Source organism: Vombatus ursinus, unplaced genomic scaffold (genome assembly GCF_900497805.2).
Source record: "Vombatus ursinus unplaced genomic scaffold, bare-nosed wombat genome assembly UNPS02014830.1, whole genome shotgun sequence".
Classification (NCBI taxonomy): Eukaryota; Metazoa; Chordata; class Mammalia; order Diprotodontia; family Vombatidae; genus Vombatus; species Vombatus ursinus.
The window spans coordinates 40,309,751-40,332,954 of record NW_020954608.1 but is presented as its reverse complement, the minus strand read 5'-3'; the positions used below and the strand labels follow the sequence as shown (position 1 = coordinate 40,332,954).

Below are 23,204 nucleotides of genomic sequence, written 5' to 3'. Positions count from 1 at the left end.
ATGATCTAAATAGCAGGCAAAATTGAAGAGAAGAATTTAACTATGTGCAATTGATACTTAGTGAAATAGTTGTTCCAAGAAAAGGGACAAGTAGAACCTCAGAAGAAGCTTCATGAGGAAAGTGGGTCATGAGCTAGGCCTTAAAAAATATGTAGGGGGCAGATAGGTGGTACAGTGGACAGAGGACTGGCCCTGGAATCAGGAGGACCTGAGTTCAAATCTAGCCTCAGACACTTGATATTTACTAGCTGCGTGACTCTGGGCAAGTCACTTAACCCCAAATGTCTCACCAAAAAGCAAAAAAAAAAAAAAAATGTAGGATTATATGTATATGTGTTGGGGGGGAAGACAGTATGAAGACAGGTAAAGAAGTAAAAATGATCATGGCACGCATGGGGGGCAGGGGAGCATTTTTTTCCTCTGTTTTACTAGAGCACAGGAGGAGGGAGTATGTTGGAGAGTGACAGGAAATAGTTAAATGGATACAGTGGGGTCAGAGCATGGAGACATTTGAAAGCTATTAATTGATGATATAGGAAATAATAAGCCATTGTAGGTTCTTGATCAGAAAAGTGACATGAAATAAGTAGCATTTTGGGAAAATTAGTCTGGCATTAGTATACAGCATAAACTGAAAGGAAGAAAATCAAAGCATTTAGGATAAATTAGATCAGTGGCTTCAAGAATACAGAGGAAAGGGGCGGGGGGGAATCCTAAAGACATTTCCAAAGAAGGAACAACAGAACTTGGTAGTGAATTTTATATAAGTGATGAAGTTGAGGATTGATTTGAGAGTCTCCACTGTTTTCTCATCTGGGAGACTGGAAGAGCAGTGCTACTGCTCACTGAAGTAGGAAGTAATTATACCTTTCTTCTCTGAGAAAGAGTGAGTGGGAGGGAGAGAGACAGAAAGAGAAGATAGGGTAGGGAGTGGAGAGAAACAGAGAAGAGAGAGAAAGAGAAAGACAGAAAAAGAGAAAGAAGATAGAAGAAGCAGGGAGACAGAGAGAAAGAGAAAGAAAAAGGGAGAGACAGAGGGAGAGGTAGAGAATGAGAATGTGGATATTAATTTTGGAGATTCTGATGAGAAGCCTGGCGAACCTATTTTCAGTTTTAGAGCAGACTCCTTTGGCCTTCAGTTTACTTGGCTTTGTTGGTACTTAGATGGCTATGGTGAGACCATATAGTGGAGGAATTTGAAATTCTTCATAATCATCAAAACCTGGAAGGTTTCTGAGGCACCCTGTGGCTTGTTGGGGTTAAAGCTAAGCAGCCTTCTGGAAGATGGCTGTTTTTCAAGGTCACAGCAAAGAATATTGGGCTGAAAAGGAACTTTGCAGCTTGAGCAAAGCTCTGCTTTTTTGGATAAGAAAACAATACTAAGAGTTGTGAAAAGGATGTGGTGGGATCTGTTGCTTACATACCAGGGGATCTGGTGAAGAAATGTGAGCTCCTTGAGGTTAGGGACTGTTTTTACCTTCTTTGTATCCTTACCCCTTGGCACAGTTCCTGTGTATAGTAAGTACTTATTATATGCTTGAAAGCTGAAATTCTTCCCTTTCCCAAACTTCCCTAATTTCTGTAGAAAGCACCAGCGTCCTTTTAGTATCCCGTATTTGTAAACTCAGCATTATCCTGAATCATTCATTCTTCCTTATCCTGCATATCTAATTATTTCCCAAAGCTTGCCATTCCTGCAGCCTGCCTCACATCTGACCCCTTCTTTCCGCTCCCATAGCTACTACCTCAGTTCAGGTCCTCATCACCTTTCGTCTAGATCAGTGAAACAGTCTCCTAGGTGGTTTCCCTCACTCGAGTCTTTCCCCAATCCAGTGCATATGGCATAGTGGTGCCAAAATAATTTTCCTCAAGCTCACATCTGACCTTGTGAATCCCCTACTCCAATAAGTCCAGAGCCTTCCTATTTTCTGTAGGATAAACAATAAATTCAGTTTAGCTTTTAAAACTCTTAACAACATGGCCCCATCCTGTCTTTTCAGATTCATTGGGTATTATTCTTCTTCCCACATTCTTCAATCTAGCCAAACTGGCTTTCACTTTGTTCCGCATATGTGACACTCCATCTTCCATCTCGGAGTCTTTGCAGTGGTGGACCCTCATGCCCGGAATATACTCCTTCATTAACTCCACTTAACAGAGTCCTCTTCCTTTAAGATACAGCTCATATATCATCTTCTACATGAAGCCTTTACTAATTTCCCCAACCAATAGTACCCTCCCTTTACCTTGTGTCTAACTGCTTTGGATATATTTGTATTTGCCCACTTTATGTTTATGCTGTGTATATTTATATATGAATTTGGTATTTGCCCCCATTATAAGATCATTGCAAGTGGATACTGTTTGATTTCCAGCACCTGTATGTACAGCACCTAGCACAGTGATTGGTAGATAATAGGCACTTAGTAAACACTCGCCACTTGGTTGGTTGATTGATTCATCAAGGATGCTCTTGACATATATGTAGATTTTTTCATAAAGATCTTGTAGAAATGTGTAGGTAAGCAAATAAGTTGATAGATATTGAGACTTTCTGGATCACTTTTTTTCATTAGTAAAAACGTCTGGGATTTTTGTTCAGTGTTTAGTATTTTCCTTTATTTCAGATACCTTGAGAGTTCAACTCAGCACTCTCAAAACTGTTTTGCTTCCACTATGGAGCTCCTCTATGAATACTGTGACACTTCCAATCTTATTTTCCTTTTTCTGCCATTTCTATTTACACATGTGCCACATTAGTAATCATAATGTAACAATCCAAATACGGTGGCTCCACAGTCATTGATGGAGAAAATCTTGTTTAAAACTCTTAGCTAACCTTTTCCATTTTTTGTTTATTTGTTATCCTTGTAGTTTCATCCTTCAAGGCCCTCAGCCTCTTATGGCTTTACTGGATTTCTCCACAAGCTTTCTGTGAACTTATTTCAATACTGATCATAATTTTGTATGTAAAATTTTATAAAATTTTATGTAAATACTTATGTAAAATTTTATAAAAAGAGTTTGTTTTAAACTGATTTTTTCCTCAGGTAATGTATTTTTACATGACCCGGAGATTAAATTTTGTTGGCTGAGATAGTTTCTGGCTTCCTTTGGCCTCTTCATTGTGGCAACTGATTTAATCAGATTATCATCCTTAGAAATTAGCACGTGTTAACATCTGTTCTTTTCTCCATGTCCTATTTTGGGTAGCTTATAAATAAGTCAAGTTGGAGCTGCTTCAGTGTTCTGTCTTCTCATTTTTATTTCTTCTAATTTAGTATTGATTTTGGTGTTCATTCTAAGTCAATGATCTGGCTGTACACAGAGAAATAATTCAGAAATGACTTCTACGTTGATAACCAGTCATTTGCTGCCTGTTAAGATATAGTTAGTAAATGTACCTTTCAAGTGATTAATATCATAAAGCATTCCTGACACATGGGCATGGATCTATTGTGTAGTCTATAAACATTTGGCCACTTGCACTTCTTTATCCTGAGCCATATTTTCTAAAATATTTTTCACTATACTCCCCTATACCCACCTGTTCATTGAAGTCACTGAATCTTAAAAGTGTTTTTTAAATATAATTAGAAATGTCTAACTGAGTTTTTCAAAGAGGTTCTCTACAGTCTTATACTCTGCAACAAATGTATAATAATCTAGAATTATCAAGATGCTGGTCTTTTAATACATACTTGTTAAGATCAATGTGATATGAGATGACTGTCCCATGAAATGTTTATTTTTTGCTTTTACACAATAAGTACTTTATTTGCCTCTCCTACACAAACATGTGAACCATCCATTTAGCATCAGTTACCTTTTATCTTTCAGCTTGCTAAACAGTAAGAGTATCAAGATTTATATTATTCAGTTCCACTAGTAGAAAATTATCGGTTATTGGACAAAGACGTTATATTTAGAGTACCAGAACTTGATGTTAAAAGGCTGTAAAAACTATTTGATGCTTTAGCATTTGCCTTCCTGCACACCAGCCTGCCATAGTCATTGAAAAAGCAGAAGAGAACTAAAAGGAGTGAGGATAATTTCCCATTTTTCTTTGTTTCATTAATTACCATGGCCAAAAAAATTTATGACCGAGTGTCTAGCCCACTAGTGGTAAGTTTTGTGTTCTTAGCCAGGATGATAAAAATGGTTTATAGCACCTGAAGGTTTAAAAAAGACTTTGCATACATTCTCATTTGATCCTCACAACAACCTTGTGAAGTAGGAATTGTTATCCCCATTTTATATTTGAGGACTCTGAGGCTTATATTAAGTGCCTAGCCCATCACCACCCAGTTAGTAAGTGACAAGAGATAGGATTGGAAAGAAGATCTCCCCTGACTTGAAGCCCAGTACTCATTCTTTTATACCTTACAATTTCCATTACTCATAGATACTTTGAGGGTGTTATTTGGCTTAAAAATATGGAATTTAATAATTCCAAAGATGATTTCCTGATTGCCAGGGTACTTGATTTGAACTCCCAACTCCAGGCATTTTTATTAGCTGTCCCTCATGGTTGGAATGTTCTTCCTTCTCACTGTTGCCTCCTGGTTACCTTAGTTTCTTCAAGTCAAAGCAAAAATTCCACTTTCTACAGGAAGACTTTCATGATTCCAGTTAATTCTCATTATAGTTTATCCTGTAGATAGGTTGTTTTTCGTAGTTGTTTGCATGTTTTCTCCCCCATCAAACTGTGAGCTCCTTGTGGGCAGGGGCTATGTTTTTCTTTGTATTCCCAACAGATAGCACAATGACTGGCACATAGTAGACACTTAAATGTTTGTTAACTGTTTCTTATCCAGATTTGACACACTTTAAGAAACAGGTAGTCTTAAATAATTTTGTGGGAAGCTCTAACAAAACCCTGGAGCTTACCAATATGAGTGTAGTTGTAGGAAGGGGAAAACTTTGAATTGCTTGTTTTCTTAGCCCATTTCCATGATGTCTTATCATTTGAGAATTTCCATAATCACATGTGAGAAATATGAAGCAGAGAAGATAGCACTGAGTTCTGGTCAGGTAAAATGGAAATCAAAGTTGTCCATATTTGTCTTTGTTCTTCATTAGGGATAATACAAGTAAAGATTTGCAAACCTTAAAGCACTATGTAAATGTTAAGTGATACTATTTTTAACAACCTACAACATCTCTTCATGGTATAACTTTTTGGGGGAAAGATGGAATCCTGGTGTCATGATAGAGAAAAGGAGGCAAGTTCAGTGGGGAAAGTGCTGGATTTTTAGCCATAAGGCTCAAGTCCACACATACTGCCTCTGTTACTTACAAACTTTGTGACCTTGGAAAAGGCACTTACCCTATTTAGTGTCTCAGTTTCTTCATTTTTATAGTAAGGGGGGATGAGGTGACCCCATGGGTCCTTTCCAAATCTAAATCTAGGATCCTACAATTTTCTTTAATTACCTCAGTAGCTCTCCAAGCTATCCTAATTGTTATCTTGGTTTAAGCATGTATGTAATTTTAACACACTGAAAAGACAAAGAATATCCTTGATTGTGAAAAGATTGGAAAAGAGTGAAGGAAGGCCAAGACCTATGAGAAATTCATTTCAAAATAATATCACTGAGGTTTGAAGGTATGATGCACAGTTAGTGGCCAAAGTTAGAGAAAAACTGCTTAGGAATTGTGATTTGTTATTTTATTCAGATTCCAGTAGTTGTTAATTTTTTAGATTTGACTCTTCCAATCTTTTGATGATATTGACAAGACTCTGAGCCATTTCAGTGTTTCTTGGTTATATCTTCAGATAGTTAATAGTGAGTTACTTCGTTCAAGGCTTATATGTATATGGGATCAGTTTTGTTTTGCTTTTTAATTTAAATTTATCTAACTATTCTCTTGTCTGACATAGCAAAACACTGATTGGTGATGTAAGCTTTAACCTGTGGGAAAACTTGAACTACCAATCAATGTTTTGCTATGTCAGACAGGACGATAGGCAAACTTAAATTTAAAAAAAAAATCTAAAAGAGTCTTCCCACACACATAATTTAAAAAATTATCTTAGAATAATGGTAAAGGAATCTTGAAAAGTAATCTAGCCCAGTTTCTTTTTTTTATGACAACTTTCTGATTATTTCTTATTCTATAAATTTTATTACCCAATGCTTAAACATTGTTCTGTGGTCCCGCCCATGGGAGAATCTGTTCCCCCATTGCTTCACTCTGCCCCACCCCATTTTGAGGTTTGCTTACCATCGAGAACAAATTTCTATGCTTTGGATTTCCATTCAAATGTTATGCAGGCTAATATTTGAATGCCCTGAATAGAATGAGGGTGTTTTTGTTCCACTATATTTTATTAGAATGTGCAGGATTTGATGACTTCTTCACCGTGTAAGTAAGCCTTATCTGTGGACTTTTTTTTCTTTTTAAATAGTTTATTTCTTTTATCCTTTATCTTAATCCATTAATTTCTGCTTCCTGAATTATCCTATACAAACTATGGTATAGAAAGTTCACAGAGCTTCTTTTCTCTTTTTGGATTAGTAGTTTGGCTACAGGAGCCTTTTTATACTAATCATACTGATTGAAGGAGCAAAATTATACGAATGCTTTGGTGAATTTTGTCCATGGATGATATTTGCCTACTTTAACAAACATTGTCTTAGCCATTACTACTAACTGAAAGGCATCTTACACAACTATTACATCTAACATCTTTTTTGAGTTCTGTCTTAGTTTTCTTGGAATTCATGAGAAAAATTAGTGGATCTAGTTTATTTTTTTAAGTTCATGTTCACTGTATACTCAAGTTCATTTCTAATTGCTTGGGTTTATACAATTTAATGATTTGGGATTAATATCAAACCAATTTACCTGTTTAACTGGTGATATACGTACAAAAAATTAGATAAACCCTACTTCAAAAAGCTTACATTCCAAAGAAGAAAATTAGTATTTACAGAAACATAAAATGAGTAAGTACAAAGCAGTTAAATACAAGGTAACTTGAGAGGAAGGAACTACCAATTGTGGAATCAGTAAAGGCTTAATTTAGAAGATCACCATGAGATCTATCTTAAAGGAAGAGTGCTTTGTTAGTTGTAGTTAGGGAGTACATTCCACGCATGTGGGATAGCCATAGCAAAGACACAGAGACTAGGGGTGGAATATGGTGTTGAGGAGCAGAAAAAAAGGTCAGTTTAGCTATATTGAAAAGTCTTAGAGAAGGACTAATTTCCAATGAGACTAGTTAAAACTTTGAACAGGAGAGAGATTTGAGGCAAGGAGACCTAAGAGGCTTTTGCACTATTCTGGGTGAGACGTGATGAGTGTCTACACTAAAGTGATAGTTGTATGAATGGAGAATAGGTCACATGTAAAAAAATATTGAAGTAGAAACAGCGAAGTTTGGCAGTTGATCATATATATGGATGGAATGATGGGGAGAAGAGACCATGATAATGTTGAAGTTAAGAAAGTTAGGAGACCGGGAAAATGGTGGTATCATCAGCAGGAATTAAGGAAGTTTGGAAAGGGGGAGGGTTTGGGAAGATAATGAACTCAATTTTAGATTTGTTAAGCTTGTGATGTTTCTGAAACTTCAAATTTGAAATGTCCACTAGGCATTTAATAATGTAAGGCTGAAGCTCAAGATAGAGACTGGTGCTAGAAAGAGACCATATAGGGTGTCCCAAAAGTCTTAGAGCAGTTTTAAGACATTGGGGACACTATATGTAAATATGTATGTATGTGTGTATGAACATATATATAGATTGTATATGTATGTGTATATATGTATGTATGCCATCTGCATTACAGATGAAGTTATGGGAGTTGATGTGGCTAAGAGAGAATGTAAGGAGGGAAGAGAAGGGAACCTCAGACAGAACTTTGGGAAACGTGTTAATTAGTGGAAACTCAAATGAATCTTATTATGAAGGATACTACTGTCGTGCTCTGATATCTCATTGTGCTATGAAGATTATTAGGGGTTCTCAAAGGCTAGTGCAACATAGCATAAACATTGGCACAACTTAAAGCTAAAAAGGCTTGATGACATTTTGTGAATCTGCTTTCCAACGGACAATGTAGCTAAAGTTTAGATATACTCATCACCAGATCATCATAGTCACTGACTAATTTTTTTGACCATTCTAATTCAAGACCACCATCTATTAAGGCATGAAAAGGTTATGCTCTGCATCAAAGAAGGTATACTAATACTGATGAAAACACCGGTCATTTTTAAGGTTTTGAAATAAATTAGAAGGCTGTTTGACTAAGCACTTGTTTAATTTGGAACAAGATGCAGAATCAGCAGCTTTTCAGAGTTGAAAAGGATTTCAGTCACCATCTGATCCAGTTCATGCCTGGAAAAATAAAAAGCTCCTCTACAACATACCTGACAAACAATCATTTTCTTAAAAGATCTGTCACATTAGGGAACCATTATCTCCCAAGGCATTCCATTCTAATTTGAGATCATTCTAATTGTTAGGAAGCTTTTTTCATTTTGTTTTTCCTTTATGTTAAGTCTAACTTTCTGTTTTAGAAAATTGTCCTCATAGGAAGCTTGTACCAGGTAGCCTATAGAATATTGTTAGTATTTAAACAATTACAGTAGTTTATACTGAACTCTGTAACAGTGGCTATTTAAATAGCTACTTTTGTCTTTGGTTTTCCTTAAAGAAACATTTATGCCTGTGATTCCAACTGAAGTTTGGTAACATGCCAGAAGTGATTTGAATCATTGCAATTAGTAGTTTAAATTAAGTTTTTGTTTCTTTGTTTCAACTCAATTAGCATTTCTTTAATTAAAAAAAAAATAAACCTATGCAACAGGGATCATTTAACCAGGGAAAGAGAAGATTTAAGAGGTGACATAATAAAATAATTGTCTTCAAATTTACAAGACTGACATGTGAAAGAGTATTCATGGTGTTCTCCTTGGCCCAAGAAGATAGAACTGAGGAGAAATGGATAGAAATTGAAAAGAGGACAATTTAGACTTGAGTTCAAGAAAAATTTAATAACAATTAGAGCTATCTAAAAGGCTACCTTGGGTGGTAGTGGTTTCTCCTTTTTTTACAGGTCTTCAGGCAAACAATTGATGACCATATGTTGGAAATCTTGTGAAAGGAAATTCTCTTTTAGATATGGGTTGGTCTTGGGGACCAGTGAGATTTCTTCTGACTCTACAATCCTATGACTCCATGATTTCCTGATCCTCTCAATTGTTGGCATTCTCTTCTGCCTTTGATTACCTTGCAGATATCAATCTGTTGACATGTCGTTATCCCCTTGGGAGAATGTAAGCTCCCTGACAACAAGAATTATTTCATTTTTTACTTTATGTCCCCACCACCTAGAACAGTACCTTTCACATAGTATATGCTTAATAAGTATCTGTTAATTTGAATTAAGTATGTTGAACATAAACCACAGAACTATCCTGTAGTTTTGAATGTTTAGGAAAGTGAAAAGACCAAACAACAGATAAATAAGCTAACTTTTGTTAATGATATACTTTGAATTTTTCTTGCTTTGATGAACAACTTGCCATGTCTAAATACAAATTTGTAAGCTGCCTTGAAAAGCAGATTAAAAATTAGGAGACAGTGAGAAGTCTAAGGTTACGGAATCAAACAAGCAACACTTGGGTGTTGAAATCCTCACAGTTATTGATTTATGACATAGAACAAAAGATACAAATAAGAGTTTGAGATACTTATACTGTTTATATAAAATTTATTCTGTTCACTGGCTTTTAGACTGGACAGCTTTCTTCCTTCTGTGTACCCTAAGAACTGTGAAGTATAGATCAAATTTAAATCTTGTGATTCACTTTTGCATGAACTCAGAACTTAACTTGAATACTCAAGATAATTATTTAAGATTGACCGTGCATACGTATATACATAGAAACTTAATATATTTTGCTTGTGGAGATTTGCTTCCAAGATAATAAATTTGTGTTTTTATTAACATCTCTAACTTGGCTATTTTGAAAGTTCCCTAAGGATTATTTACATTACATAAGAGTTTTCCTTTAAATTTTTACCATTCCTAGTACATTTAAAAGTAAGACTATTTACAGATAAATTTTGAGAAACTATATAAATTTTGAGAAACTATGCACACTGGTGGCTAGAAACCTAATATGTATTTATGGATTAAACCTGTCTAGTGTATAAATTAAAACACACCTACCTGTGCTATAATGCCACATTATCACAAAAAGGTAAATTGGGTATAGAATGATTTGAAATCTCTTGAGAACCTTTTGAAAAATGAACATCAGTTTGAATATCTCTTTGTAATTTTTTTAAAGGAGAGCGTGGTTCATCAGTTACCACCTGATGATTTACTGCAGGCCAGGTTTGTCTATTTTTTTTTCACGTTCATTTACTTTCTAAGATAATTCTTTAGCCATAATAATCCTAAAAAACGCTACTTTCATATTTTTGGCAGTGAGTATCCTACAGCACTCCCTGGACGCACTTCTTCCATGAACAATCCGGTACCCTCCAGTGGTAAGAAGTCTTAGAAAAGCTATTCCCTGTGTACCATGTTGAAATGTGCAAATAAGTACTTAGGCAAATGATACATTTGCCTTGTATTAATTTGGTCTGCTTCCTCCTTTTTGTAGATTCAAGCTCTGGATTTTTGACTACGGCCTCTGATCATCTTGATTCCATATTGCAGTATGAAAAAGAGGAAACAGCACCATCAGCTTCTATAATGATAGAAAACCAAGGTGAGGTGTAAAACGACATAAGGAATTATTTTTATCCCAAGACTGTACATAGTAAAACTATTGCCTCTGAGAATTTTGTAAGAAAAAGTTAAGGAACTTTGATTAAGTTCTAGAACTCATTATCTTCTCCCCCAAATCTACTCCTCCAAACTTACTATGTTTGTCCAGGGCACCACTATCATCCCAGTTATACAGGTTCATAAGCTGAGTCATACTTAATTTTTCCTCTTCCCTTACCCCACATATCTAATCAGTTGATAAGTCCTATAGATTCTGCTTTAATAACATTTTTTGTATCTGTCCCTTTCTCTCCATTCAAGAGTATAGTCACTATACTAGTTAAACTTGCTCATTTTACTGATCAGAAAGTTGAGGGCCAGGGAAGTTAAGTGCCTTGAACAAAGTCTCACCAGTAGTATACGTCAGAGGTAGCATGTTGTCTGATTCCACAGCTAGTCTTTCCATTGTATTGTGCTGCAGCTCTCACTGAAACACTCCACTAATTTGGCTTCTGCCTGATATTCCAGGTTTATTTCATATTGTTTTATGTTTCTCTAACTCAACCTTCTGTACATCAGTCCTGGAGTATACTTCCTTTTCATTTCCACTTCTTGGATGATAGGTTAGTTCAAGACTCTGAACAGGTGCTAACTTATACTCAGATATTTCCTGATTCTCTCCGCTGTCAGTACTCTTTCTCTCCTAAATTGTGAGGTGTTTGTTTATCTGTGTACATATTGTATCCCCCTATAAAATGTCAGCTTTCTGAAGAAAAGGATTACTTTTTTTGTTCTTAATTTTTGTCTTTGTATCTCTAACTTCTAGCATAGGGCCTTTCATATAGCAAGAGTATGATAAATATTTGTTGAATTGAGTTAAATTGTAAGTTAGAAAGCTAAGGGGTAAGATGGCCTTGTTTACTGTTTTTTGCTTCCTCTGAGGACAGAGTGAGAGGAAATGGGTCCAAACTACAGGATGAAGATATTCGATGAGACTTGAAAATTTCCTAATAGTAATGGTGATTTGACACTGGGACAGATAACTGAAAGAGAACCTATATACCTTACCTACTTCCTAGGAGATATTTAAAATCAAATCTAATTTTTTTCAGAATGATTTAGTATCCAGTCTACCAAAAAGGTAATGATATTAACTGGACGACCTTTGAAAATGCCACTGCAGCCATGTGATTCTGAGAACAAGCTGTGGCTTTTAGCCACTTGTAGCTGGATAGCACTATGCTTGTGTTCTTTGAGAATCTAGGCCAATGACCAAATAGGGGAAGGAAAATAAGCAAACCTCATGTCCTGAGGCAAAGATATTTCAGATGGGCCAGTAGTAATGTGGTAATATATACATTATAGATTTGAATTCTATTGCATAGCACAGCAACCAAAAATAATCTTAATATTATAGAATTAATTTTAATGATCAACCTTGGCCCCAAAGGAGGTATGAGAAACTGCACCTCTCTCATGTTGGAAAGCAATCTGGAACTATGCCCCCAGAATAACTAAACTCTTCACACTCCTTGACCCAGCAATACCAACAAAATCAACAAAAGAGGGAAAGTATCTAGCTATCTATCTATCCTTATGTGTATATGTGTTATATATATATATATATATATATGTGTATATATATACACACACACACACACACAAAATTTTTGTAGGAGCAAAAACCTGGAAACTAAGGAGATAGCTATTTATTGGGGAATGGTAAAAACAAACTGTGATATATGAATGTAATAGAATATTATTACTTCATTTTAAAAAGTGACAAAATGGATGGTTGTAGAAAAACAGCCTGGATGAGCTGACACAGAGTGAAATGAGCTTAACCAGAAGGACAGTTTGTATAATAAGAACAACATTGTAAGGAAAAATCACTTTGAACAACTTAGGAACTTTGATCAATCCAATGGTAAACCACAATTCCAGGGGACCAAAAATGAAGCATGCTACCCACCTTCTGACATGTGATGCCTGAAGACACAGAATGACACATATACTTTTGGACATAGGCAATATGGGAAATCGCTTTGCTTTACTATTCATATTTGTTAGGATTTTTTTTCTTTTCTTTTTCTGTTCAGTTGTGGTATGGGAGGTGGTAGGGAGAAAAAAATAAGTGCTTGATAATTGAAACTTTTAACATATCTTTAAAATAATACATACCTCTGTCCCTTCTCTACAGAGAGAGGAAAATATAGATGTGCAACATTTTATATATACTGTCAGACATGGTTGATATGTTGCTTAATTTTGCTGAGCTGCTTTTTTTCACTTTTTTATTCTTTGTTACAAGGGATGGGCTTACTAGGGAAGAGAAAAGAGATAAATTTGGAAGTGAAGATGATAAAAATAAAAGTAATCATAATAATTACCTTAAAATAGTGAAAATGTATAAATTAAAAGTATCTTTGTCTCTTTAATCTATGGTTTTTTTTATCTAAAGAGAATTGAATTAAGTTAAAGGAAATCACTTTTACGTATCAGTCATGTATGGAATCCCCAATATTTATTTATCAAATCACAAAAGGTAACCATGATTCTGAAAATTGTTTACCATTCCTTTCCCAATTTCTTATTGATATAGTAGTGATACAATTTGTGTATCTCATTATCCCTTTTAACACCTATTAAGATATAAGCTCCTTGAGAGCAAGGGCTGTATTATCTGTCTCTATATCTCCAGCACGTTATATATAGTAGGCACTTAATAATAAGTATTTGTTGAATGGAATTGATGAGGGCGAGCAACATCTCCCTAAATAAGTTCCATGCTGGCTATGCACTATCATTTCATTTTTATTAGCAAATTATACCCACTGCCTTTGAGCACTGGGGAATTGTTGCTGTGGATTTTTCCAATTCTAGTCAACTTTAACTTTTAGAGCTTTATATACATCTATGTATGGGTAGATTTATATGTATATATGTTCACTTCTTAAAGACCCATAATGACTGTTCATATTCCCCTCATCTCTTCCTTCATCTCTTTCTATTAACTCTTTTTTATTTTATCTACTCTTTTGTGTGTTTCTCTCATAGGTAAAAATTTAGCTAATGAAGATGTTCCATTTCACATCTCTAAGGATGAAAAGAAAACCACATTAAATTTGGTAAGAGACTAGGCCAATGCTGTTATTAATGGTGATCACAGAAGTATTGAATTCGATCTAGCAAAGACTTTAGAAGGCTTCTAGCCTGATATCCTCATTTCACATACAAGAACCTGCATCCCTGAGAAGTTAAGTGACTTGCTAAGAAAGGTTAGTGAGTAACCAAGCTAGGCTTCTAACACAGGTTGACTAATTCCAAACCCAAGGCCCTTTATGATGATAATAATGAAGATGATGATAATGATAACATTCTACATTTGTACTTTACTCTTTCCTTTTTCAAAGAACTTTCACAAACATAATGTCATGACATCACAGATTCTACAAACAGAATTTGTTAAACCCTTATTTTGAGACTTGACCATTTATATTTTTTTTGGGGGGGGAGGTGAGGCAATCGGGGTTAAGTGACTTGCCCAGGGTCACACAGCTAGTAAGTGTCAAGTTTCTGAGGCTGAATTTGAACTCAGGTCTTTCTAACTCCAGGACCAGTGCTCTATCCACTGTGCTACCTTCCTGCCCCTATTTTTTTTCAACTTTTCAAGCATCCACAGTTGTACCATTCTAGGTACTTTTCTCTACTCATACAGATCACAGTCCTTCCACACCCTTCTAAGCCAAATTCAATAAATGCTATGACCAAAAACATTCCTCACAAGGTAACTGAGCCTATGAGAATAAGCCTCTTTCTACTTAGCTAGCTGCTTTTTGGATAACATTGAATGCCCATCTCCAGGGCTTTATTTGAACTCTTTCCAGCTTGGTAAGACTTGTGAAGCTTATGCTTCACTGGGATAGCCTTTGAGATTCCAGGTTTCCCTCTACCCCATAATGAGATATCAAGGCAAGCTGTTAGGGTTGGTGACCCTGAATTTGCAAAAACTATGCCAACAGATTAAAGGCTGATTTCCATATGTAATAAAAACACTGTTCATTCTTCTTGATTGCTATTCTAACATGCAGTAAAGATTTTTTTAGGGACTCTTTTATTCCTCCAGTGCTTAGCACTGTGATTTACATATAGTAAAGCTCAATGAATATTTAATGAAGTGAATAGAATATTTCGAACATTAATTTTTTGTTAAATTATTGTGATTTCATAGGCTATCAAATGCATCCTTCTATGTAATACAATTAGGACCCTGTTATATTATAATCCCACAGTTTTAGTTATGAAAGAGGTAATAATTTTATGTCTAGTGAAAACAATATTCACTATCCATGTATACAGTAAAAGTCCTGTCTACCACCATTTTTCTACATCAGCACATTTCATTATAAACTTTGTGTCAAAATAACCCTCAAAGGTCTGTGCTTTCCTGCCTCTCTAGAAGTGAAGTAATGTGGTATAATAGAAAGAACGTTGATGTTCAATCTAGGAGACCTGTGTTCAAGTCTTGGTTTTTGTTATTTTCTAGCCATATGACTGTGAATAACTCATAAAACCTCTCTGAAGTACTCTCCTCATCTGTAGGATGGGGATAATGATGTTTTTCCTGCCTTCCTCTCAGGATTCCTGTGAGAAAAATATTTTATAAATTGTGATACCCTATGTGAATGTAAGCTGCCATTGCTAATAATATTTAGTCACAGTATTTCCCCCATCAATATTCAATATGCCCTTTCCATTCCTCTCTGACTAATAGAATATTCAAATTCTAATCCCTTGTCTTCCATGGAGATTTCTCACACCATTCTGGGCCCATAGTATGTGATCTCTGCCTTCTCTGAACTTATAGAACTTATTGCCAATATCACCTTATGACTGGTCTTCTTTTGTTTTCTTTTACTTATTTGACTTTTCAAGTCTTTATGCCTTGTCTCCCTCACTAGATTATAAAATTATAAAATTTATAGAATTATAAAATCCTAAACTCTAGGTTTTCAAACCTTGCCTTGCATATGCTAAATACACATTAAATGTCTATTGATAGAGAGGAAAACCCCAAAGCATTATAAAGAACTGTATTCATAGCAGTACTCCAGTGGTTCTTTATTATGTCTTTCATCTCTACAAATTTTAGCAAACCAAAGAAGGACCTGAAGCAGTTATGGAGTGTAAAGAAGAATATGCCATTGGAGGAGGTAAGAGGAGTTTTCTCCCACTTCTGTGTAGGTGTAGAATCTCACTTAGAGACACTAAAATTCTGTTACTTTACCTAGGGCTAAAACAATAAATGAAAGCTAATATTTGACTCCATTTTTGTCTCCCCTGCTTTGAAACTTCAATGATTTTGTGATCTTATTGATAATGGTATTCCCCTCAGCAGTGAAAATCACAACACACTCATACTTTTTTGTACTGTTCTATTTATGTCTGTGCCAATCTGTATATCTTTCTCTAGGTCTCCTGACATTCCATGAGAGAGGTTTATCCACTGGTTACCCTTTATTCTGTCTGCATGACTGGTCCACATGTTTTTCTCATCATTCATGTCTCTGACGATATCCCTTATACCAATTCTCCTGCACAATTCTTTGGTGATATATTGTCGCCTACTCATACCCACCATGAATAGACTTTTTGGGTGGCATTCTACTCAGATTCTTCTCCAACTGTGCTTTTCCATGACTCACAGCCAAACAATCTCATCTGAAGAATACCAGTATTAAAAAGATGAATCTTTGTTTGAGGGAAAAGCTTGGAGTCATTAAAAGCACTGCCCAATTTCAATTCAGGCAATTCAGCCTTCCCTCCTCCTTCTATTCAGTTGTGGGTCCTGTTCATTGTCCATCTGAAGTATCTATTCAAAGTATATATGTTGATTAGGCACTTAGGTGGCATAGCGGGTAGAGTGCTAAAAATAGAGTCAGGAAAACCTGAATTAAAATCCTGTCTCGGATACTTACTAGTTGTGTGACTCTGGGCAAGTCACTTAATCTCTCTTAACCTCAGTTCCTTCACCTATAAAATGGAGATAGTACCTATCTCACAGAGTGGTTATGAGGACTAAATTACACACACACACACACACACACACACACATACATGTATGTATATGTACATACAAATATATGTACATATATATATATACAAACAACTATAGTGCTTTGCAAACCTTAAAGTGCCATATAAATACTATTATTATAATTACTGATGGAGTAGCTCTGTGGGCTTCCTATCCATTTGTATATCATGGTCTGGAGAACAGAAGTACTTCAGCCACTGGGCTTTTCCATTGTGAATCATTCAGCTCAAACTGTCTTGAGTGATTGTGGGTCTCACCAGGGCTCTTGCAGTATTCTAGATTTTCATGCTGATAAGGTACAAAAGGGAGAATCCAGAGGAATTTATAGGGAATCTCTTGTTGTCCTTCATAATCATGGCAAACACCTTTGGCAAGTACTTGTCACCCTCTTTTATGCCTCATTTAATAGTAATAATCAAGGAATATTAAACACATCTATCTCCTTTTATACATCTTTCAAGAATCTTGTATTATTTTGTTATATGGACAGGAGATATTTTTAATATGTTTTTATTTATTTTATTAAATATTTTCCAATTACATGTAAAAACATTTTTAACATCGATTCCCTAAAATTTTGAGTTCCAAATTCAAAGATTCTTTTTTTGAAGGAGAACTGGAAGCAGCTTTTTGACCTAGCAGACCAAATGCTTTTTTTGTAACCAGCAAACAATAGACACAATGGAGATACTTTATTGTCTACACCTTCCAATTCATTTGTATAACTATAAAGATGTAGCATATCGTAGGATATCATTTTGAAAAGCTTGCTTGTTCCCAGTAACTTAAGCAGTTATGCCTCAAAATGTTAACGTCAGATGGTTACCTTTCATTATTCCCACCTGCTTCTACACAGGTCTGAACAGTTTTAATTGCCCTTTCAATTTTGTGAGCTGACATATTTATGAAACATATATAAAACCCAGACTTCTGCCAAAGTGATGCTAAGTTCTAAGGTCCATTTCTCATAGAGGAATCGCTAATCTCCATTTTTTTCTTTATTGAGAAATACCTTGGTAAAGATTCAGTTAACAAGAATTTTTTAAGAGCTTTTAATTTGGCCAGTATGTATTACTGCTAGGAAATGGTGTCATATTTTTTCAACATTCAGCTCCAGTAAGAGCAGCTGCATTATCCATGCACTTGAGAGACTTAGTCATATTTCAGATATTTTTGTAACTCACAGTGTTCAGTTTAATCACTGGAACCAGTGGTTTTAACATTCTGACTGAAATCATCAGGACTTCAAGTTTAAGCTATAATACTATAGCTGACATGGCTCTTTTAATGACATACTTTTTTTTGGTTACTTGTTATTTAGGAGATATAACTCAGCTAAACGAAGGTTCATTAAGTAGTTAACGTGATTTAACAAAATAATGTCCTTTTTGCCCCTTGATAGAAACTGCTGCTTCTGCTATTCCGGTAACCAGTGTTAAATCAGTCAGCTTTAGACAAAGTGACCAGTAAGTTCATTTTATCACAATCCATGAATGTTTCTTATTACTTTCTTGAGGGTTTTGTTTGAAGTCCTTCTCTTTCTTGTTCAGCAGCATTTCTACAAATGAAAAAGAGGTAGAGGTAAGTATGAAACATTTTCTATTTTTGGCTTTTACCAAATATAAAAAAATCCTCAAGTTCACATGTGTATAACTGGGACATGAATCCTCTCCAGTTTGATTGGCAACACTGGGATTTGGCTTACTAAGAAGCAACTTCACTAAGGTCCCCACGTATATCAGATTCATTTGTGTCTCTTCATGCAATCTTTCTTTACATTTAAATCTTGTATTAACCCTCATTTTCTCTCTTCATTCTTATACCCCTTTTGTATTATTTTCTATAACAGGCCGAATTTCTTAGATTATCTTTGGGATTTAAATGTGATTGGTTTACCTTGGAGAAAAGAGTCAAGCTTGAAGAGAGGTCTCGGGATCTGGCTGAAGAGAATCTAAAGAAAGAGATCACTAACTGTTTAAAGTTATTAAAGGTTAGACCAAGAATATTTGGGAACTTATTTCTATACTCTGGAACCTAGAGAGGTTTCAGAGTTTGGGTAACACTACAGACAGTTCTTTCTCTCTTTTGAAGAGTTTTGATTTTCTTCCAAGTCTAAGCTTAGACACTACTTCCTCTGTGAAGCCTTCCCTGATCTTACCAGTTGTCTTCTCTTTCCCTTTCCCATTAGCTTGAAGTTATTTATGTGTATGTTTGTGTTGTTTAGTCGAAAACATCTAGAAGGTGGATACTATTTTATTTCTGTATCCCTGGTGCATAACAGAATGTATTGCTCGCAGTAGGTATTTAATGTTTGTTGAATTCATTTGAATGTAACCTAAAACCAAATTTGCTATTTTTTTCCCACCATGCCACATTATTAGCTCATCTGACTTACAGTTCACTAAAATCCCCAGATTTTTTTTCTCACATGAGCTATTACCTAATCATGCCTCCAAACTTGTGATCCTGAGGTTGATTTTTTTAACCCAAACATAGGATTTTATCTTTATTACATTTCATTTTCTTAAGTTCAACCTATTGTTCTAACCTACTGAGATCCTTTTAGATTCCAATTAGTCATATTAGATCCCACATATTCTGTCATTACTTCTCCCTCAGAGATTCACAAAGGTGTTTCCCATTTGTATGTGTGTGAGAGAAGGTGACAGAAAGTATACACACACACAGAAAGTGTGTGTATATCTATATCTATCTATAGATAAATATCTATAGATAGATTTCTCAACTCCCTGTTCCCTACACATTTAATAAGTATGCCTTCTATGTGTTTATAGATCTGTTGGTAAAATTGCTGAGAAAAATATTAACATTGCAGAGCCGAGAACAGATTTCTGGAATGCTTCATTAGAAACTTCTCTAAATATTTACTAGCAATTTTCTTCATTCTTGGTCTATTATGGAATGACAGCAAAAAGAACATCCCCACCAACAACAAAACACTCTCAATTTTTTTCCTACCTTCTTGTCCCTTAAACAATAAGATAGCTCTTTCTCTTACTTATTGCTAGCAATGATGAGAAACAGAAAAAAAGTCAAAAAGGTTCCCTCTTTTTTTTGCATTTAGACCCCAAAGAGAAAGTTAAAATATACATAAATAATAGTAGTAAGTTTTGGGGTTCAAAAAGGACTGATATGTATTTCCACTACATTTAAAAGGAAAAACCAAGAACTGAATTGAGTATGTCTTTCAAATATTTCACTATAGAAGTGAATTGGGAATAATAGTTAGCACTAGGGATTTAGGCTGAAGAAAAGGATAGGTAAGGGTATGAGATGGAATGAGGGGACTGGATCTCCTATTGCCTGTGAAACCATTACTACTCCTTGGGGAGTAGCAATCATTGGCAGTGAGCAGGAGACAGAGCATCAGAGGTTTACCACACCTCTCTTTATCCTTGCTGATTGAGTCACTGCAGATTCACTAGATCAGCACTGGGAAGAGGTAAAAAAATGGGTACTGAGTTTGGAAGGCTGGCCCATGCTGACGGACCTTAGAAGAGGTTGATCGTGATGGTGAGGGTTCTGGAGACTGTGCCATATAGCATGTCCATAAATTTAATAAACTAGAAACATTATGCCTCAAAATTTATCTTTAGAGGAGAAATGATAGCTATCTTTAGGTATTTAAAGGACTATGAGATAGAAGAGGATTAGACTTGGTATACTTGGTCATAGGGCTAAACTAAGAACATCTGGTGCAGGTTGTAATAAGGGCAAGTCTTAGCTTGATATAAAGAAAAAAATTCCTAGCAATTAAAACTCTGAAAGATGGAATAGTTAATTTTAGGAGGTGACGTGCTGCCCCTTAACTAGGGCTCTTCAGGTGATGACTGGATGACTATCAAAAAGTTGTAAAGAGATTCCTGTTCCAATATGATTCCAGGTTCAGATCTACTAAATAGCCCCTGAGATCCTTTTAAGCTTTGTGATCCTGTGAAGTGATGGTAACAAAGGGGTTATAGTTCACTGGGCCTTCATGACAAAAGAAATTATTTTTGACCAGAAGACTTGAGACCTTGCTCATCTACTTATTAGCTATATAACTTTGGGCAAGTCACTTAACTTCTCTGAACCTCAGTTTCCTTTTCTGAAGAATAGGAGTAATACTTGTACTGCCCATATTACAGGACTGCTATGAGAATCAAGTGAGATAATATGTTTAAAGTAGCTTGGTAACCACTATAGCAATGTATGTTGTTATTCTCTCCACCATCTTAATCCCCTAGAGAAGTCCACAGAAATAGGGTTGGAAGGGATCTGAGAGGCCACTCGAGTCTGAACAACAGTCCCTTCTATGAAATGCTTAAAAAGTCACCCAACCTTCAGTTAAAGATCTCTAGTGAGTAGTAATCTGCCATGCCCTATGACAACCTATTCCATTTTTAGATATCTCTAATTATCAGGAAATTCATCAAACCTAGAAAGCTTGGGAAATTCTATGAAGTCCAAATTTCTGTCTATAATTTCCACGCATTGTTTCTAGTTCTGCCCTCTGGAGCTAGAGATACCACACCTAGTTTCCCTTTTACATGGAAGTGCTGGTAGTACTTGGAGATACCTATTACATCCTTCCAAAATCTTCTTTTCAGGTTAAACATCCCTATTTGCTTCAGATGATCCTATATCATATGGTTATTAGGTCCTCTACTATCCTAGTTGCCTCCTTTGGACATTCTCCAGTTTAACAATATCCTTCCTAAATGGTAGCACCCAAAACTAAATACAAAACTATACCAGGTAAAATCTGGACATACTAGAATACAATGGGACTGTCATCTTCTTAGTCCTAGACAGAAACTATTCCTGTTGTAATGTAAGCTAAGATCAAATTAACTTTTTTTAGCTGCTATATCACTCTTGATTTATATCATGTTTACAGCTCACCAAAACTTCCAGATATTTTTTCAAATAAAATGTTATCTAGCCATATTTCCTCCATCTTGTACTTTTGAAGTCAATTTTTTTTGAATCATGTAAAAATGTACCTTTTGTATTATTACATTTCTCATTTTTGAGTTCTGGTTTGTCTGAAATGCAACATTCATTATTCCTCATACATAACAGTTTATTTCCCTTTTGTGCAGTCTTTAATAACTCTCTGTGAAGATGATAACCAAGCCCAAGAAATCATTAAGAAGCTGGAGAAGAGTTTAAAGTTCCTTAACCAGTGCACAATGAGAGTTGCTAGCAAGGCAGAGATGCTGGGAGCCATTAATCAGGTAATTCTGAATTATTCACTTTGCAAGTGGAATAAATTAAAGACTTTGGGTGACCGAGTTACTAGATTACTTAAATTCTTAGTCACCACGATTTGAAACTTTAAACATTTCTATCTGGACAAATCTATGAGGATTTTTCTTGTCTAAATATGTACTGTGCTGGATTTGAAGGGCTGATTTTCAGAGGCTGGAGAGTTAATCCTTCTCCCCTGCCTGTTGCTCCAGCACTCAATAGTAAATGCTTTCTAAGTGAAATGTTCATGTTGTAAACCTGCGTGTACATCGCTGAAAAGAAAGCACAGCCCAATGCACAGCTCACGGATGCAAGCAAGGCTTTTGTAGAAGGCTATGGTATAATTGAATCTTAGGTGATCAGGGACTACAGGAAATCTAAATAAGTACCTCAAGTGCTTTCAGATTAGGCACATGTTCCTCTGCAGCTGTAGAGTCTCTGGTCACATACACACCAACCGAAGAACCAGCATTTTTTTGTGGCCCAGTAGGCCCAGTCCATCTGCTTTTAAATAGAAGAGGCCTTGCCTCTGATGTGTGTAACCACTATCCACCATTTCAGATTTATGCCTCTGAGACACTGAGGCAGTGATTGCTTGGGACAAGGTCTCTGGGCTCAGGTTTGGCGATCTGAGAATTCTAGGCCTCTATTATTACACAATAGCCTTGAGCTTGGGTCTGGCAAAGTCTTCTTTATATACTCTACAGACCCCAGGCAATTAGAGCCTCCCTTCTGGTTTATAGATGGTCATTATCTCTGGGATATAGAACTGTAAAAGAAAACAAAGCAGCTATTAAACATTTGGTAAAGCCAGGAAAAGTGTCTTTAGATTTGCATATGTGTTTACAGAATGTGGAATATCTAATACAAAGATTGATATTTCCTTAGGAGATATTCTTTTTACAGCCACATTGTACACATTTTCTAGGATTATGCTCAGTATAAAAGCTTTAGTTTATACAACTGCTTTATAGCCTTACAGTTTTCTTATCTACTTTATGTATACAAAGCTGTAGTTTCCAGGAAAGCAGGTCAGGCAAGCGGAAGTACAAATGGTTTTTCTTTTCTTTTCTTTTCTTTCTTTCTTTCTTTCTTTCTTTCTTTCTTTCTTTCTTTCTTT

The 23,204-nt window shown here is 35.6% G+C and overlaps 1 protein-coding gene across 1 annotated transcript in view; it reads left to right on the top strand.

The window, feature by feature from the left end:
• The window catches only part of LRMP (lymphoid restricted membrane protein), a 110,038-nt gene that overhangs the window by 65,773 nt on the left and 21,061 nt on the right, over positions 1 to 23,204 (top strand). The window contains exons 21-29 of the mRNA XM_027838579.1: positions 10,310 to 10,356; positions 10,450 to 10,511; positions 10,628 to 10,735; positions 13,792 to 13,862; positions 15,887 to 15,947; positions 18,234 to 18,297; positions 18,382 to 18,412; positions 18,681 to 18,821; positions 21,937 to 22,071. Coding sequence (XP_027694380.1) covers positions 10,310 to 10,356; positions 10,450 to 10,511; positions 10,628 to 10,735; positions 13,792 to 13,862; positions 15,887 to 15,947; positions 18,234 to 18,297; positions 18,382 to 18,412; positions 18,681 to 18,821; positions 21,937 to 22,071 — 720 coding nt within the window. The remainder of the gene's footprint in view (positions 1 to 10,309; positions 10,357 to 10,449; positions 10,512 to 10,627; positions 10,736 to 13,791; positions 13,863 to 15,886; positions 15,948 to 18,233; positions 18,298 to 18,381; positions 18,413 to 18,680; positions 18,822 to 21,936; positions 22,072 to 23,204) is intronic.